Source organism: Monodelphis domestica, chromosome 1 (genome assembly GCF_027887165.1).
Source record: "Monodelphis domestica isolate mMonDom1 chromosome 1, mMonDom1.pri, whole genome shotgun sequence".
In the NCBI taxonomy this organism is placed as follows: domain Eukaryota; kingdom Metazoa; phylum Chordata; class Mammalia; order Didelphimorphia; family Didelphidae; genus Monodelphis; species Monodelphis domestica.
In genome coordinates this window covers 588,137,878-588,152,344 of record NC_077227.1, presented here as the reverse complement: position 1 = coordinate 588,152,344, position 14,467 = coordinate 588,137,878, and the positions used below count along the sequence as shown (strand labels likewise).

At 38.2% G+C, this 14,467-nt stretch overlaps 1 protein-coding gene across 8 annotated transcripts in view; it reads left to right on the top strand.

Moving 5' to 3' along the window:
• The first annotated feature begins 2,260 nt into the window (after positions 1-2,260).
• INTS10 (integrator complex subunit 10) overlaps positions 2,261-14,467 on the top strand; it is a 62,159-nt gene continuing 49,952 nt past the window's right edge. For 3 of the 8 annotated variants that reach the window (XM_001373224.4, XM_007476425.3, XM_056813629.1), the window contains exons 1-3: positions 2,261-2,813; positions 5,453-5,520; positions 9,763-9,866. In XM_001373224.4, the coding sequence (XP_001373261.2) occupies positions 2,562-2,813; positions 5,453-5,520; positions 9,763-9,866 (424 nt within the window). In that variant the 5' untranslated portion in view covers positions 2,261-2,561. The remainder of the gene's footprint in view (positions 2,814-5,452; positions 5,521-9,762; positions 9,867-14,467) is intronic. The other 5 variants (XM_056813633.1, XM_056813632.1, XM_007476424.3 and 2 more) reach the window with 3 other exon arrangements.

The following is a 14,467-nucleotide window of genomic DNA, read 5'->3' as shown; positions in this document are numbered from 1 at the left end:
TAATTAGGTTTAACTTCTATTTCTGCTACTTACAAGATGTGACCTCTTATCTGTAAATGAAATAAGGTACTGCTAGAAGGCACAGTGGAGAGTGTTGGGCCTGTGTCAGGAAGTTTCCTCTTCCTAAATACAAATGTAGCCTCAGATACTTACTAGCTATGTGACCCTGGACAAGTCATTTAACTTTGCCTCAGTTTCCTCATCTGTAAAATAAGCTAGAGAAGGAAATGGCAAGTCATTCCAGTATCTTTACCAAGAAAATCCCAAATGGGATCATACAACCAGATGTGACTGAAATGACTAAACAACAAAAATAGCAATTTCACAATGATCTCAAGTTTTGTTGTCCCCTTCTTCTATTCAGTGGGGAAGTGGAAGAAGCAAACAGCAATGTAAGTAGGATGCTAATGATATGTTAAACAACCCAGAGCAACTTTGTCAAAAACTTTTGGGAGAGATTTAAGAAATTAAACATTGTATCAACCTAGTCCTGCTTTACTGGGAAACTGACTGACTATTCAGCGACCCCCAGCTAAGGATGTAGGTTATGGCTAAAGACTGATGTAAAGAGTTTTCTCATAATTGTAAATCTAAGCAACTAATATGTTTTATCTGAAATATGGCCCCATACTAATCAACTAGATATTCTCTAACATTCTTTTGGTTATTTACAGCTATTTGGCAGTTTTTGAGTGGGACATTTCAACCCACATCAGTACCAGGGTATGGATGACAAGCACGCTACAATTTCTTGGAGTCACAAGTAAGAGGGCTAGGTAAAAGGTGGGCACCAAAGGCATGTGAGCAGCTCTGAAAAAGGCTCAACAATCCCTTACCCCAGAGGTACTATCCTCCTTGAACACCCCATACATATGTGTGTATGTATCCACCCAAAGAGTTGTTCTAAGGATCAAAAATGGAATAATAGATTTCTAAATTCTAGGGATAGAGTCCTCAATCAGGTGAGAACATTTCTCAACTAATCTATATGAAACATTTCTCAACTAATCTATATGAAACATGTTACTAAGACTAAGAAAATTAATCAAGGTTTAGTGACTTGTCCAGAGTTCCAAAGCTAACATGTATAAATGATAGGACTTGAACCCAGATTTTCCTTGGCTCAAAAGCCAGCACAATCTTCATTATGCCACACTACCTCTTGGAATTCAAGTCCCTGTCCTAACTATTGAGTATATATTTATATTTATTAACTTTGCATTTATGCTACTTATATGTATTTGTCTCACCCATTACGATGTAGTCTTTTGGGGGATAGTTTCATTCTTTTAATTTATATCCCTAGCATCTAACACAGGGCCTTGTACAGAGTATGTGCTTAATAAATGATTGTTCAACATTCAAATCCCAGCTATTGACTTAATTTAAGCTGGTATCCTAAAGGACAGACTCAGGTTATTATTTGGTTATTAGAAACCTTATACCCTTAGAAAGCCCTGGCAGAGCTTGTATTCTCCTGGTATTGTACTTGAAAGTTGAGGGTAAATTCAGTCATTTAACTGCCATCAGAGAAGAGCTTTATTGGACATAAATCAATTAACCAACCAATATTTATGAAGCCTTGCTTTATAGAAGTAATGGAATGGTTAGAGACAAGGAAGAAGGGACTATTAGGAGGTTTTTGCAATAATCTAGAAGAGAACTGAGCAAGGCCTCAGTTTCAGAAGGTAGATAGAGGTCAAAAGGGAATAATGATATTGTTAAGTCAAAATTTGAGAACTCATATGTTGTCCAATCATGCCTGACTTTTCATGATCCCTTGCAGAGTTCTCTTGGCAGATACTGGAGTGGTTTGCCATTTCTTTCCCCAGCCCATTTTTTATAGATGAGGAAACTGAGGAAAAGGTAAGCGACTTGCCTAGGGTTGGGTAGTGTCTGAAGTTTCCTGACTCCAGGCCCAGTGCTGTAAACCACCTAAGCCTGGCTGCCCCTCAGATATTAGGGGTGAGGAATAATGAAGAACAGAAAATAAAGTTAAGATCAGGAACCTGACACAATGGAAGGAAGGCTGGGCTTTCAAAAGAAACAGGGAGAGGTATCTAAGTTAAGTATATAGCCAGGCCTAGATACGGGATGTGCTAGCTCTAACCGATCTCCGGCCTTGGAATCACCCCAGCGTCTCCCCTTTCTCACACTCCAACCGCCAAAAGGCAAATCCCCACCCCCTGTCCCTCACGCATGCGCAGTTAAATAACACACGCGCAGCCTCTTTTCGTTCGCCCCTCCCCCTCCCCAGGCCCAGGCTCTAACACCTCGCGACCGGATTCCGGGATCGCCGCTCCTCCCCCTCAAAGGGTTACAACAAAAGAAAGAAGAGAGGGATTGGAGGGACAACCAGACGGAAGGAAAGAGCCAATAGTATTCCTTTCCTTTGCGCATGCTTGTTAGGAATGGCCGGGGTCGAACGGGAGATAAAATCCAGTTCTCCATATTTTACTGCTGCCTGGGACCGCCACTAAAATAGAACTGTTCAGGAAAACGAACGCGGTGAGAGGGCGGCCTGGGGCAGGGCTAAAAAGCTGCTGATAAAACCCGGAGAAATGGAGCCAGTCTCAGGAGGCGATGGCACGGCTTTGGACATGCGCAGTAGGCTTTCCACGGGTTCGGGTCCCGGGGTCGGAGGGTCGGGCAGTGAGTCCAAGGGACTCGCTTGCTCCAGCGTCATGTCGTCCATAGGCGACTGTGAGTTTCTGGTGCAGCGAGCCCGGGAACTGGTGCAGCAAGATCTGTGGGCGGCCAAGGCCTGGCTTATTACCGCGCGCAGCCTCTACCCGGCCGACTTCAATATCCAGGTCAGGGTCCGGCGTGCGCGCGCGCGCCTGAGTTTGGGAACCGGACGTGCGTGTGGGGTCGCGCGCTCCCGTGTGTCAGTGTAGCTGTGGGGCTGTCCCGGCGTGTCCCTACGTGCGCGCGTCTAAGGGGAAGTGGCGGGGGAGGGGGGTTTCCCTATATATACTGTGTGCATATAGTGTTCCTGCATATATAGCGTGCATGTCTATGTAATATGTACTACCAATATAGAGAGTGTAAATATAGAATTCAGGTGTGTATAATGTCTGTGAATATGTATGTCTATAGGAGTGTCTAGTGAGTACATATTTGTATAGTTTGTATAAACATAGTGTACATAGGGAATAATGTGTATAAACATAGTGTACATAGGGAATAATATGTATAAACATAGTGTATATAGGGAATATATATGTGTAAAGTGTGTATATAGTATGAATGTGTGTATAGTGAGTGTTTATTATATGTAATATATTTTACACATCGTGTATATGAGTATATATAATGTATTATGCATACATGTAAATGTATAGTGTGTGTACCATGTTTTTATACACTGTGTGTATATATAGCTATTACATAGTTTGAGTGTGTATAGTGTGTATATAATGCATGTGTATATGTAGGTATACACATGTTTGTGGACACACAGTTCCCAAGACCAGGCAGAGGTGAGGATGTCAAGTCCCGGAGCAGGGATTCTTAACCTGCACTCTGTGAACTTGCTTTTAGGGAGCAGCTAGGCAGCTCCAGTCAGGAAAACCCAGATTCAAATCCTGCCTCAGACATTCCCTAGCCCTGTGGCCTTGGGCAAGTCATTTAATCTCTCCCAATTTATTTCCTCATCTGCAAAATGGGAATGATAATAGCACTTCCCTTACTGGGTGTATCACAAAGACTAAATGAGATAGTATTTGTAAAGAGTTTCCCTAACCTTAAGGCTCCATAAAAATGCTCTATTGACATAGGTAGGCAAATATATCTTAATATAATTGTAATACTATGTATTTTCTTTTATGCATTTAAAACATTATTCTGAGAGCTAGGTTTCACCAGATTGCCCAAGGGAACCATCATACAACAAAGATTTAAAAATCTCTGCTCTGGAGCATTAGTCCCCAGTATCAGCTAAGTGACACAATGGATAGAGCATTAAAGAATCAGGAAGACCTGAGCCTTGAAATTAGGCCTCAGACATCTAGTAATTGTATGACCCTGGTCAAGTCATTTTAACCTCTGCCTGCTTCAGTTTCCTCATCTATAAAAGATAATGGTAAAGTGCTTAGCACAATACCTGACACATAATACTCTATATATGTTAGCCATTATTCTGATCATTATTAAAAGGGGATAATAAAAGCACCTTCCTTTTGGTCTTGTGGTGAACAGTATATTCGTAAAGTACTGACCTATATAAATTCTAGTTATTGTTTTTATTATTATCATAATATATTACAATAGGAGTATCTGAAGTATCTCAATGGTATTCTGTGATGCCTTACCTTATATCCGTCATTTTCATATTCTTGCCTTTCTCTAGTTTTCTTCTTTTAGCTGACCTCTTCTATTTTAGGCACTTGTGTTCTCTCCTTCCCCAAATTACCAGGGCCCTAGCTTTTTCCAGATTACCTATAGAACCTTAGGCAAAGACCTTATCTCTCTGGGCCTCAGTTTCCTTATCTGCAAAATGAGTAGATTGTGTTAGAAGAACTTTGCATGTTGTTTCTCCCTATAGAATGTAAGCCCCTCGAGGACCAGAGACTTGTTCATTTTTTTTTGAATGCTGCACTTAACAAAATCCAGCATTTTAAATTGAAATTGAATCCTGCTCCCTGCTTCTCTCTCTGGCCCCTTTTCTGCTTTTCTCATATGACAAAGATGGAGAACCTTTTAGAGGTAGAGTGCCAGGCCCCACCCAACCCCACCCCCCAGACTTAAGGCCATCCTGCCCCTTCAACCACATGCCATGCCCCTCCCCCCACTGAGTACCAGATGTACCCCACCTCCCCCTTACCCCACACAGGCAGGTGAAGTAAAGAACATCTTCAGCAAGTGTAGAGAGGAGAAAGAGAGTGGCCTGAGCACTCTGCTTCCCTCCAGCTCTGCAGCCTATAAGCTACCTACTTTACTCTCTGTGCACTTCCATGGGGCTGCTGGGCAGAGGGGCAGGGGGTGTGAAAAAATGACAGGCATGGTAGAGAGGGGGAGGGGAGCAGCTTCACCTGAGTCCCTCTGCCTTTCTAGTAACGAACTGGGGGGGGGGGGGTTGACCTAGTACCCACAGAGAACATTCTGCATGCCATCTTTGGCACTCGTGGCATAGGTTCACCATCACTGCTATGTGACATTACTAAGCCCCTGCAGTGACTAGCAGAGCTAAAAGGACTGCTGACCCTACCATACCTTCTATTTGTTTTTGACTGCATCTAATATTTTAGAAATCCATTTTCACTATTAAAAAATCCCTCAGTGTTTTTGACTCATTGACATATAATGTCATGAATACTTAAAAAACTTTTACTGATGATGATAATTTGTACTGTTTCAGCTTAGGAATGAAGCAGGTTTAGAAAGTAACCATCACCTGTCTTCTGGCCCAGAAACAATTGATAATGTCAAATGTGAATTGTCTTTGTTTCAGTATGAGATGTATATCATCGAACGGAATGCAGAGCGGACAGCTTCAGCTGGAAGGCTTCTATATGACATGTGAGTGAAGACAATTCCACCCTTTTTTGATTTGACATATTTTCTTCACTGAATTTCTACATGAGGTTTTGTATCTAGGTATGGAACCAGGAGTGCAAAGATTATCTGCAAGCTACCCAGGACACCAGGATTTATTGTTTAGAAAGGTTGTGTGTCAGTGTAGGTAATATTTCTTAAAAACTAAACAAGGAAGGCACACAAAGCCAAGGTATCTCAGTGTATTGAGAGCCAAGCCTAGAGGCAGAAGGTCCTTGGTTTAAGTATGACCTTAGACACTTCCTAGTTGTGTGACCCTGGGCAAGTCACTTAACCCCCACTGCCTAGCCCTTATCACTCTTCTGCCTTAGAACCAATATACAGTATCAATTCTAAGACAGAAGGTAAAGATTAAAAAAAAAAAAACTAAACAAAGATGCGGCACCCATTCCAGGCCATTCTTCTTGCCCAAATGCTCCTCTGTGTGTGGCATTTAAAACTGTTCACAATCTGGTTTCTCAGGCCTATTGCATGTTACTCCCTTTCATGCACTCTGCAACATTTCTTGACACCATGATAAAAGATAGTCTATTTCTGACACCTCCCTACCTTTGCTCAGGCTAACCACCAGCCTGGAAATCATTCCCTTCTCACTTCAGCTCCTTAGAATCCCTAGCTTCCTTCAAGGTTTATCTCAAGTACCACCTTCTGTATTTCTCCTTCTTAGTAGTGTAATAATTAAAATGGTTTAGGCCATAAACTGTAGTGATTAAAATAGTGGAAGATTTAAATTAAATTAAATTAAATTAAATTTAAATTAAAATAAGAGTGGATGAGTAAATTGTGACCGCAGACAATATGTTTTCACTACAGTGTCTTGTTCCAAATCAAATATAAGGTGGTCGCCAGGGAAATATTCCCAATTATGAATATACCCAAGTCAACTGGGTTTTATAGAGAATTTAATTAATAATACAATGAGGAATTAAAGAAAGAGAGAAAGAGAGAAAAAGGAAATAATGAGAAAGGGATAAGTCGGCCCTGGCTAGTCCTAAGCCCTAAGAGAAAAGATCAGTCAGTCCTTAATCACTCACCACAAAATCTGTCCAAGGAAGGATTCTAGTGACACCAGGCCAGCTCCATCTCAGCCTACTTCACCAGCTCAATCTGAATGTTTCAGAATCTCCCCGAGAGAGTTGAGAGAGAGAGACCCTTCAAGGCAGCCTCTTCCCAGCTGACTGTCATCAGAGAGAGCTTTTCATCTCCTTTTAAAGGGCATTTTCTCCTTTGTCACCTCCCCTAAATTCTTACATCTACCAATCACAGTATATGTTTTTCAAAGGACAGACCATTCTTAGTTCACACCTAAGAAGGTGTGAACTTTTGAGTAATTCACACCAGGAAAGCTCTGAGTAAGTTTATCAGCTCTTTGTTCCTTGTAAATTCACAAGGTGCTTGACCTTTATAGGTACTTAGCACCCCTTTGTATTAGTTCTAAAAATAGGCATGGCTTAAGTATGGGTTTAAGTACTTTTCATTGTTCAGCAAGGAGTTTTCTCCCATAAAGCAGGCTTAAGTACTGATGGAGTAGAGGTCTTCACATTTTTTATCTAAGTAGAGTTCACTGCCCAAATGGAGAATGGTCTTAATCCAATCTTATGAAGTAGGATCTGGGAATTTTTAAGGTTCACAGTAGTGCTTTACTCACCTATTCCCAGTTACTTTGTATTTATTTTCTCTCTATCTTTTAAAGGTAGCATATTAGTATTGTTAAAAGCCCCAAAATCCAAAGCCAGGAAGGCTCAGATACATATTAGCATATGTATCTGTATATATATTTTGATAAGGAGCAGATCCCTTAAAATCACATGCACAAGATCTCAACAATTCTTTAGAATTTAGTATTAGAGAAGACCTACTTTGGTAGCAGAAGTGTCCTTACCCAGGAATTCTATGTCAAGCCCCATTTCCTTTATATTTTAAAATGAGAAGCAGTATAATAGCATAGTCTATGAGCCAGCCTCAAAAGTCAGGAAGACCTATATTCAAGTCCTGTTTCCAACTTCCCAGGCAGCGCATTTCAGTAGCCTAGACAACTCTATGATTATGAGTTGCAGACAAGTTGCCTGCCTGCATTGGCAAAGGAGCATCTTTCATCTCCTCATCTTCTTAATACCATTCAAATCACAGATCCAGACCAAAACATTTTGTTTATCTTGGAACATGTCTCTTTTTTTTTTCCTCCCCTCCCCACACTCTCATTAAAATGGAAGCTCCCTGAAGGCTAGGAAAGTTCTTTTGTGTAGTCTTTTGGCAATTAGTAAAGGCTTGTCAAATGAATAAATGTAAGACATAGACAAGTATCCTATGTTTCATGTGCTGTAGACTTATGCAGCTTCCTCTTAAGCAGTCTTATTTTTTTCTTTTTTTAAAACAATTTTTAAACCTTTGCCTTCAGTCTAAGAATTTATACTAAATATAAGTTTCAAGGCAAAAGAGTGGTAAGGAGTAGGCAGTTGGGATTAATTGATTTGCCCAGGGTCATACAGCTAGAACAGTGTCTGAGATCAGATTTGAACTCTGGATCTCCTTTCTATAGGCCTGGCTTTCTATCCACTCAGCCACCTAGCTTCCCCAATCTTATTGTTTCTTAACAATCAGTTTCCATTTCTCAGTAATTCTCTTTGAGTCTAGTGGTATAGACCTTTCTTATCGTAGCAGAAAGAAAAGTGGTAATTTTTGTTTTAATCAAAATTGTTTTGAGTACCAACATTCTTTATGGGCAGATTTCCTGTTTGAAAGTTTGGAATTCTGGTATCTATCTACAGTGAGAGAGAAAGAGGGTGTCCAAAAAGTTAGATAACATTTGTAATCTTAGCCGTAAAACTGTCCAGAGAACAAGGTTTTAATGCATACGTGACAGTTTTGATGTGATCTTACAATAAAAAGTTTAATGAAGATAGATCGAGGTGGCTATAGTAGCCAGGAAAAGGTCTTCCTTTCCTAATCCACCAGTCTGAAAAAGTGTCATCCAGAAACTGTTATATATGCAGTGCATAATGGCAGGGTAGCCTGTTTTGTTCAGATTAAGATTATACATATATTATTCAAACTTCACAAAATGAAGTTTAAAGCACATTTAAATGATTAAAATTTCATATTGTGGGGAACATTAGGTAGCTCAGTGGATTGAGAGTCAGGCCCAGAGATGGGAGGTCCTAGGTTCAAATCTGGCCTCAGATACTTCCTGTGTGACCCTGGGCAAGCCCCTGTTGTCTAGTCCTTACCACTCTTCTGCCTTGGAACCAATTCACAGTATTGATTCTAAGGTGGAAGGTAAGAGTTTTTTTTTAAATTTTTCAAATTGTGATTTTTTATAAGAGTTTTACTTTTTTATTTGTTGGTTACATTAAAATTCCCAGATATCTTCCTCTCTTCCTCCACTCCCCAAACACTAGAGAAGGCATCATCTGATAGAAAAAAAATATATGTATGTTTTTATATATGTATGTATACTGTGTCTTTTCATGTTTCTATTTATCAGTTCTTTTTCTGAAGGCAGAAATCTACAAATTATTCTTCAAAAATTAATTCTTTAGCTGTATAGAATTTCTCTTGGTTCTTTCATGTAGGTCTTCCCATGATTTTTTAAAAATTAACCTTGTCATTTTTTACAGTACAGTATTCCATCATAATTATATGCCAACTTGTTCAGCTATACCCCAATTGATGGGCATCTCCTCGATTTCCATTTCTTTGCCATCACAAAGAGGGCTGCTATAAATTTTCAGAACATATAGGTTTTTTTCCTTTTTCCATGATCACTCTGGGAAACAGACTCAACAGTGATATTGCCATATATAAGGGTGTATATACCATTTTATAACTCTTGAGTATGAATCTTGACTGAATCAGGCCACAATTCCACCAATAGTGGTATTTGTATCCTCATTTTTTCCACATCCCCTCTAACATTTGTCATTTTTCCCTTTTATCATTTTAGTCAATAAGATAGGTGTTAGATGATATCTCAAAATTTTTTCAATTTGCATTTCTCTAATCAATAATGATTAAGACCTTTTTTTATATGACTATATTTGACTTTAATTTCTATCTCAAAAAACTAACCATTCATATCTTTTGGCCATTTATCAGTTGGGGAATAGCTCATATTCTTATACATTTGACAAAGTTCTCTCTATATTTTAGATATGAGGTCTCCATCTGAAAAGATTCTTTTTTTCTTTTTCTGTTCTTTTTTTTAAGGTTTGTGAATTTCCCAGACCAACCAGTGGTATGGAGAGAAATCAGTGTGATCACTTCTGCATTACGGAATGATTCCCAGGATAAGCAAACTCAGTTTCTAAGAGGTAAGGTGTGGCAATCCTGCATAATACAAATTAAACTTACCTGAATCTCAGATTTTATCTTACTAATTAAAAATATATATTTTTGGTCCTAGTATCTAAATTTGTTTCTGTGTTATTAGGGAATCTCATGAGCATTTTCTTGGAGCCCCTTAGCATCCTTGGAGAGAAATGAACTTACCATTTTTCTTAAGGAAAAGTTGTAAGTTAAAATAGGCAATTAAAGTACCTAAAAATAAAAAATCAGAGAAAAGAAGTAGTGGAGAGTATTTCTTTCTTTTTTTTTTTAATTTATTTATTTATTTATTTAATTTTTTATTGCCATTTGAATTAGTTTATTTAGTCAATTTAGAACATTATTCTTTGGCTACAATAGTCACATTATTTCCTTTCCTCCCCTCTACCCACCTTTCCCGCAGCTGACCCGCAATTTCATTGGGTATTACTTGTGTCCTTAATCAGAACCTATTTCCATGTTGTTGATGTTTGCACTAGGATGTTCATTTAGAGTCTACATCCCCAACCATATCCCTTCGACCCATGTATTCAAGCAGTTGTTTTTCTTCAGTGTTTTTACTCCCACGGTGTTTCCTCTGAATGTGGATAGTGGTTTTTCTCCTAGAGTCCTCCAAGTTGTTCAGGATCACTGCATTGCTACTAATGGAGAAGTCCATTACATTCGATTGTACCACAGTGTATCAGTCTCTGTACAATGTTTTCCTGGTTCTGCTCCTCTCACGCTGCATCACTTCCTGGAGGTTGTTCCAGTTCCCATGGAATTCCTCCACTTTAGTATTCCTTTGAGCACAATAGTATTCCATCACCAACATAAACCACAATTTGTTCAGCCATTCCCCAATTGAAGGGCATCCCCTCATTTTCCAATTTTTGGCCACCACAAAGACCGCAGCGATGAATATTTTTGTACATGTCTTTTTCCTTATTATCTCTTTGGGGTACAAACCCAGCAATGCATTAATGTCCCAACTTTGCCACATCCCCTCCAGCATTCATGACTTTCCTTTGCTGTCATGTTAGCCAATATACTAGTTGTTTTGATTTGCATTTCTCTGATTATAAGAGATTTAGAACACTTTTTCATGTGCTTATTAATAGTTTTGATTTCTTTAACTGAAAATTGCCTATTCATGTCCTTGCCCATTTATCAATTGGAGAATGGCTTGATTTTCTGTACAATTGATTTAGCTCTTTATAAATTTGAGTAATTAAACTTTTGTCAGAGGTTTTTGTAATGAAGATTGTTTCCCAGTTTGTTGCTTCCCTTCTAATTTTGGACGCGTTAGTTTTGTTTGTACAAAACCTTCTTAATTTGATGTAATCAAAATTATTGATTTTACATTTTGTGATTTTTTTCTAGCTCTTGCTTGGTTTTAAAGTCTTTCACTTCCCAAAGATCTGACATTTTTACTATCCTGAGTTCACACAATTTGTTTATACTTTCCTTCTTTATATTCAGGTCATTCACCCATTCTAAGTGTGAGATGTTGATCCAAACCTAATCTCTCCCATACTGTCTTCCAATTTTCCCAGCAGTTTTTATCAAATCGTGGATTTTGGTCCCAAAAGCTGGGATCTTTGGGCTTATCATAGACTATCTTGCTGAGGTTACTTACCCCAAGTCTATTCCACTGATCCTCCTCTCTGTCTCTTAGCCAGTACCAAATTGTTTTGATAACCACTGCTTTATAGTATAGTTTTAGGTCTGGGTCTGCAAGTCCTCCTTCCTTTGCATTTTTTTTCATGATTTCCCTGGATATCTTTGATCTTTTGTTCTTCTAAATGAACTTTGTTATGATTTTTTCTAATTCAGTAAAAAAGGTTTTTGGTAGTTCAATGGGTATGGTACTAAGTAAATTAATTTGGGTAGGATTGTCATTTTTATTATGTTAGCTCGTCCCACCCATGAGCAATCAATGTTTTTCCAATTGTTTAGATCTAGTTTTAACTGTGTGGAAAGTGTTTTGTAGTTGTGTTCATATAGTTTCTGTGTTTGTCTCGGCAGATAGATTCCTAAGTATTTTATATTGTCTAGGGTGGTTTTAAATGGGTATTTCTCTTTCTAATTCTTGCTGCTGAAATGGGTTAGAGATATTTAGAAATGCTGATGACTTATGCGGGTTTATTTTGTATCCTGCAACTTTGCTAAAGTTGTTGATTATTTCGAGTAACTTTTTGGTTGATTCTCTAGGATTCTTTAAGTAAACCATCATATCATCTGCAAAGAGCGATAGCTTGGTCTCCTCATTGCCAATTTTAATACCTTCAATTTCTTTTTCTTCTCTAATTGCTACTGCTAGAGTTTCTAGTACAATGTTAAATAATAGAGGTGATAATGGGCATCCTTGTTTTACTCCTGATCTTATTGGGAAGGCTTCTAGTTTATCTCCATTGCAGATGACATTTGCTGATGGTTTTAGATATATACTGTTTGTTATTTTTAGGAAAGGCCCTTCTATTCCTATACTTTCTAGTGTTTTCAATAGGAATGGGTGTTGTATTTTATCAAAGGCTTTTTCTGCATCTATTGAGATAATCATGTGATTTTTGTCAGTTTGCTTGTTTATATGGTCAATTATGTGGATAGTTTTCCTAATATTGAACCATCTTTGCATTCCTGGTATGAATCCTGCCTGGTCATAGTGGTTGACCCTTGTGATGACTTGCTGGAGTCTTTTTGCTAGTATCCTATTTGAGATTTTTGCATCTATATTCATTAGGGAGATTGGTCTATAGTTTTCTTTCTCTGTTTTTGACCTGCCTGGCTTTGGGATCAGTACCATGTTTGTGTCGTAAAATGAATTTGGTAGAACTCCTTCTTTGCTTATTCTGTCAAATAGTTTGTATAATATTGAGATTAGTTGTTCTTTGAATGTTTGATAGAATTCATTTGTGAATCCATCTGGACCTGGGGATTTTTTCTTAGGGAGTTTTTTGATGGCCTGTTCAATTTCTTTTTCTGATATGGGGATGTTTAGGTAATCTATTTCTTCTTCTGTTAATCTGGGCAATTTATATTTTTGTAAGCATTCATCCATATCACCTAGATTGCCATCTTTGTTGCCATATAATTAGGCATAGTAGTTTTTAATGATTGCCTTAATTTCCTCTTCATTAGAGGTGAGGTCTCCCTTTTCATCTTGAATACTGTCAATTTGGTTTTCTTCTTTCCTTTTTTTAATTAGACTGATCAGTACTTTGTCTATTTTGTTTTTTTCAGAGTACCAGTTTCTAGTCTTATTTATTAAATCAATAGTTCTTTGACTTTCAATTTTATTAATTTCTCCTTTGAGTTTTAGGATCTCTAATTTAGTCTTCATCTGAGGATTTTTAATTTGTTCACTTTCTAGTTTTTTAATTTGCATGCCCAATTCATTGACCTCTGCCCTCCCTGATTTGTTCATATATGAACTCAAGGATATAAATTTCCCCCTGAGTACTACTTTGGCTGCATCCCATAGGTTTTGAAAGGATGTCTCATCATTGTCATTTTCTTCAGTGAAATTATTAATTGTTTCTATGTTTTGTTCTTTAACCTGTTTTGGAAAATTGTATTGTTTAATTTCCAATTAACTTTTGATTTGCCTCTCCATGTACCCTTACTAATTATTATTTTCATTGAGAATGTTGCATTTATTATTTCTGCTCTTTTGCACTTGTTTGCAATGTTTTTATGCCCTAATACATCGTCAATTTTTGTGAATGTACTAGGTGCTGCTGAAAAGAAGCTTTTTGTCTCTATTTTTCTCCACATATCTACTAACTCTAATTTTTCTAAGATTTCATTCACTTCTCTTACCTCTTTCTTATTTATTTTTTGTTTTGATTTATCTAGTTCAGATAGAGGAAGGTTCAGGTCTCCCACTAGTATAGTTTTTCTATCTATTTTGTCCTTGAGTTCCTCCAATTTCTCCTTTAGAAATTTAGACGCTATGCCATTTGGTGCATATGTGTTGAGTTCTGATATTTCCTCATTGTCTATACTGCCTTTTATCAGGATGTAATTACCTTCCCTATCTCTTTTAACTAGATTTCTTTTTACTTTGGCTTTGTCAGATATCGTGATTGTGACTCCTGCCTTCTTTTTATCAGTTGATGCCCACTAGATTTCGCTCCATCCTCTTACTTTCACCTTATGCATATCTACTTTCCTCATGTGTGTTTCTTAAAGACACCATATGGCAGAGTTTTGGATTCTAATCCACTCTGCTATTCACTTGTGTTTTATGGGTGAGTTCATTCCATTCACATTTAGAGTTATGACTACCAGCTGTGTATTTCCCAGCACTTTTATTTCTACTCCTAGTCCTGCCTTTTCTTCTTTCACTATTTCCTTCTACCCCAATGTTTGTTTTTAATCAGTCCCCCTAGTTCCCACCCTTATTTTGCTTACCTTTCTACCCCTCTCCCTTCTTATCCCCCCCCCTTATTTTCCCTGCTGTCTTTTTAAAACTACCCCCCCACTCTCCCTTTGTTGTACTGCTTCCCTCCCCACCAGTCTGTTTGTTACCCTTCTACTCCCCTATAGGGCACAAATCTATTCTCTGCCCCAATGGATTGGATTGTTCTTCCCTCCTTAGGTCAAT